At 36.6% G+C, this 4912-nt stretch overlaps 1 protein-coding gene across 1 annotated transcript in view; it reads left to right on the top strand.

Annotated features, from left to right (window-relative positions):
- Positions 1 to 1668: 1668 nt before the first annotated feature.
- LOC129926084 (uncharacterized) overlaps positions 1669 to 4912 on the top strand; it is a 5302-nt gene continuing 2058 nt past the window's right edge. The window contains exons 1-2 of the mRNA XM_056028144.1: positions 1669 to 1868; positions 2862 to 3022. Coding sequence (XP_055884119.1) covers positions 1740 to 1868; positions 2862 to 3022 — 290 coding nt within the window. The 5' untranslated portion in view covers positions 1669 to 1739. The remainder of the gene's footprint in view (positions 1869 to 2861; positions 3023 to 4912) is intronic.

Below are 4912 nucleotides of genomic sequence, written 5' to 3'. Positions count from 1 at the left end.
GCACGAGCGAGTGTGGCAGCGCCACCTTCAGCATCAGACATAAGACTTGCATCACATTCAGAGACAAGTTCTACAACTTTTCCATGATTTGGACTCAAGACACAGACTGGCTTGTGCTATTCAGAGATGAAGCAAGTAAGTTTTTACTGTAAAAACATTGAACTAGAAGAAAGTTACAGATCGTGACTAATTTCCCATTACCATTCAATACATCAATTTATTACAAGAATGTGAATGGCAAATATAAATAAGAACAAAGCGAAGTCATCCTAGTCAACCGATACTACATTAAGAAGCTAGTTAAGAATAGGGCACTAGTAAAATCTTAGATATAAGTATTTGCGTGTTTAAAACCTTGTAGTAGTAATATACTTGACAGGACGGCTGCCTGGTCGAGAGATATTTGCTCCTGATTGTTGCCTTAGAGGTCCAGGATTGAAACCCTGCCTGCCACCTTCACCTTCATGATCAGCGGGAGGTCTGGAACCAGGAAGTAGTGATCTTCAACTCTGAACACCCAAAACGTTATAAAACACAAAACAAAAGGCCTTGTGAGACTCGTGAACCGTGTATAAATAGTGTATTCAGTTCGCGAACTATCCCAGTCCCTTTTTATGTCTAGCCACATCTTGAGAAACATTGTAGTCTACTGGACACTGTAAGCCAGGTAGCATCTAGAGAGGAAAGGATAGGTTGATGAGAACCACTGCACCCCATGTCTAGCCACATTTTGAGAAACATTGTAGCCTACTGGACACTGTAAGCCAGGTAACATCTAGAGAGGAAAGGATAGGTTGATGAGAACCACTGCACCCCATGTCTAGCCACATTTTGAGAAACATTGTAGCCTACTGGACACTGTAAGCCAGGTAACATCTAGAGAGGAAAGGATAGGTTGATGAGAACCACTGCACCCCATGTCTAGCCACATTTTGAGAAACATTGTAGCCTACTGGACACTGTAAGCCAGGTAACATCTAGAGAGGAAAGGATAGGTTGATGAGAACCACTGCACCCCATGTCTAGCCACATTTTGAGAAACATTGTAGCCTACTGGACACTGTAAGCCAGGTAACATCTAGAGAGGAAAGGATTGGTTGATGAGAACCACTGATCCCCATGTCTGAAGTGTAAATTGTCTTTGCTGCTTTGTCCTCTCTACTCTTTCGTTTACCTTATTACAAAATCTTTTATCAACTCACTCTGTCTGTCTGTCTGTCAGGTAAAAAGTTTGAACTCGTTATTTCTACAAAACCTATACTCGGATAAAGTTGAAACTTTGCTCAATCATTCATTGTCAAAGACAATACATGAATCAATCAATAAATAAACAATTAGGATCTTGTTTACTGATAATTGATTTTATAGTTTGATACCAACAAGATTATTTGTTATTTATACTATTTTTTATTTATCTTTTAAATTTTAAAACATTATATGTTACACTTTTAACCTATCAAACTGTCCCTGCATTATTATTTTTTTAAATGATAGAATCTTCCATTGTATAATTCTAAATTAGTACGTGGCCTCTAAGCAATAGTTCATAAACCAACATGTTGGCTCTCAATTCAGTCACAGTTGAACAAAAGTACTGTGAAGACCTGAAAAATAAAATGTATATTATGTTTTTTGTAATAAACTTTAAATAAACATTCTCAGTTCAATATGGTGATTGGACACTGGTTTTCAGAGCTCAGAAACACATCAATTCCTCTCTGTATGACACGTGGATCAGCATGGGTCAACATGACGACAACCCACTGTCCAGTAGCTCATTGAACGGATGTTACAGACTGGACAATTTAGGGAGATGTAAGAAGCACTTCAGGAGTTTTATCTTGGACAATTGGACTAACGTCAAAAAGGTCACTTTATAGATATATTTCTAAATTATAGAAAACTAAATTTTTCTTACATTTTTAAAAAGGTTTTGCCTGGATCATGAAAAGTTATGTTTTGATCATAAAAAGTAAAGCCTGGATCTTAAAAAGTTGGTTCTTCATTAAAAAAATTAGTTATGATCATAAAAAGTTATGTCTGGACAATAATAGGTAACAAATAAAGTTTTTAAAAAAGACAATTTTTCCTTTATGAAGCTGATTAATTTTTTAAATAGCGATGACTTTTCACTTTATCTAACGAATGCTAAAATAAAAATGGAACATTTTTTTTACCCCGCCCCAATACCCCCCCCCCTTTCCCACCTGAAAACAAATTATGATTAATTAGGATCATAAGAATTTAGGCCCTGATCATGAAAGGTTAGGTTTGGATTATCAAAAGATTAACCTTGATCTTTAAAACGATAGATCTTGATCATAATAAGTTCTGTCTAGATCCTAAATAATTAGGTCTTGATCTTAAAATGTTTACTTCGATAAAAAAAAGTAGGCCCTTGTCCACTGCTTAAAAACTAGTAGTGAAAACTGTGAAAATAATTTTATTGTGTGAAATGTTTAGAAATTTTTTTTTTATCTTTAAGAGTTTGTATGATCATGAACTAATCGTATTGTAGTTAGCTCTAGCTATGTACATCTAGTTGTTCATGGTCAATACAATTCTATTTAAAAATAAAACAGTAATAATAAATGAAAAATTCAATTTTTACTTGTAGAGTTGGACTTCTAAAAAGCCGTATACTTATTGCTAAAATCGTATTGTATCAGCTACAAGGCTGAGGACAACCCCCTACATACACCAGTGTGTACACCAGTGTGTATGTTGTGTATTTCAAATTTCTTGCCAATTAGAATAAGTTCTGACTTTGAGTTAAAAGGTTGCTATCTTTGGTACAAATCTTTAAGGAAATATTATGATTAGATTCATCTAATTATTTAAAAATTCCCCTTATACTTAAGGTGAAGTTTTCTGTTTATGTCAATGGGTCTGAGGTCAAGTACATAGAGTTTGATGGAGCCTCCACTACCAGAGATACTTGGTTTAAACAGGCTTTAATTTCCAATTCTTCCTGGTTGGACATAATAACAGACACATCTATACGTGACTTCAGTTTACAAGGGTAAGTACGGTATAGGGGAAAAGGCAGTTTACATGAGTAATGATAGACACAATGTTCATATAGAGACGCACCCTAGTTGACGGACTTTGAATGCGACATTTAGTGACGTCACGGATAGTGGGTTTTATTTTTAATTTATATTATTACCGGCCGAATTACCGCTATTAGTTTTATGTAGTCTGTCGGTCCGTCCCTTTTAGATGTGGTAAACTAGAAAATTTATTGGAATTTTAGACTTTTCAAAGTTCTGATGCAACGGCTCCTTTTTTCTTTTCTGAAAGCGAAAAATATTTAATTTTTTAAATCAACTATGCAAGCAGTTTTTTTCAAAAAATACACTATTTTAACAACTATTCACTATTAATAGTAAAAAAACAACAACACGGAAGACTGTTTAGTGAAGGAAAATGTTTATTTTTTGTTGAGGCTTTGAATGAGAGATCGGCCCTTTACAAAACAATTTGATCTATTAGATAATCATTATATGACACCAGGCCACGTTCACATCCAACTTCTTCACTTTCATCTATCCCTTGGTCTGTTGAACCGTTGGGGAACCACAGAAGATCTGTCAACGTTCTTTCTCCATTCCTATCTGTCATTTGCTTTTGATAGATTTTCATTCTGATATTCTTTTTGAAAATATTGAAACCTGCCTTTTACCTGCCTGGGCGGACCACTTCGGCAGCCGATTTTGAGTTTGTGTTTCCAAGCAAACTGTCTTTTTAACCTTGTTGTTAAACAGTTGGTGACAGGGCTTCAAGGTGACGTCATATTCGACTCAGGTCTTTGCGTATCAAACTTCATTCAAGTGTCTAACGATCTGGACTTTTTCATCTTGTTAATCTGTAGGTCGTGTTCGTTATTACTTTAAACACATCTAATAGGCCCGTAGAAGAAAACTCAAACATCTTCTGAGTAATCTGTCGAAGTCAGACAGCCATCATACAACTACAAGGTCAAGGTCTATTGCAGTAAGTACGGTTTAGGTTATAAGGACGAAGGAACCTTAACAGTACGAAAGTGGTTAGGGTTAGGCACACAAAGGTTATAAATAACATTAGCATCAAGGAACCAGACTTGTACTTGTTTTGAATTTTACTAGATCTGTTAAAAAAGTACAACTTTTATCTGTCTCTCATTTCCTGCAAAAAAAAAGTTACGTTAGCAAAGATGAGTTGTGTGTGGGAGACTTAACCCCGACATGGTGGAACTCTGCATTTATATGAGTTGTGTGTGGGAGACTTAACCCTGACATGGTGGAACTCTGCATTGATATGAGTTGTGTGTGGGAGAATTAACCCTGACATGGTGGAACTCTGCATTTATATGAGTTGTGTGTGGGAGACTTAACCCCAACATGGTGGAACTCTGCATTTATATGAGTTGTGTGTGGGAGACTTAACCCTGACATGGTGGAACTCTGCATTGATATGAGTTGTGTGTGGGAGAATTAACCCTGACATGGTGGAACTCTGCATTGATATGAGTTGTGTGTGGGAGACTTAACACCAACATGGTGGAACTATGCCTTTATATAAGTTGTGTGTGGGAGACTTAACCCCAACATGGTGGAACTCTGCATTTATATGAGTTGTGTGTGTGAGACTTAACCCCAACATGGTGGAACTCTGCATTTATATGAGTTGTGTGTGGAAGACTTAACCCCGACTTGGTGTAACTCTGCATTTATTTGAGTTGTGTGTGAGCCAGTTTGGGAGACTTAACCCCAACATGGTGGAACTCTGCATTTATATGAGTTGTGTGTGGAAGACTTAACCCCGACTTGGTGGAACTCTGCATTTATATGAGTTGTGTGTGGAAGACTTAACCCCAACATGGTGGAACTCTGCATTTATATGAGTTGTGTGTGGAAGACTTAACCCCAAC

This window comes from Biomphalaria glabrata, chromosome 4 (genome assembly GCF_947242115.1).
Source record: "Biomphalaria glabrata chromosome 4, xgBioGlab47.1, whole genome shotgun sequence".
Classification (NCBI taxonomy): Eukaryota; Metazoa; Mollusca; class Gastropoda; family Planorbidae; genus Biomphalaria; species Biomphalaria glabrata.
Note: the sequence above shows the minus strand (reverse complement) of the source record. Positions and strands in the feature narration are given on the sequence as shown.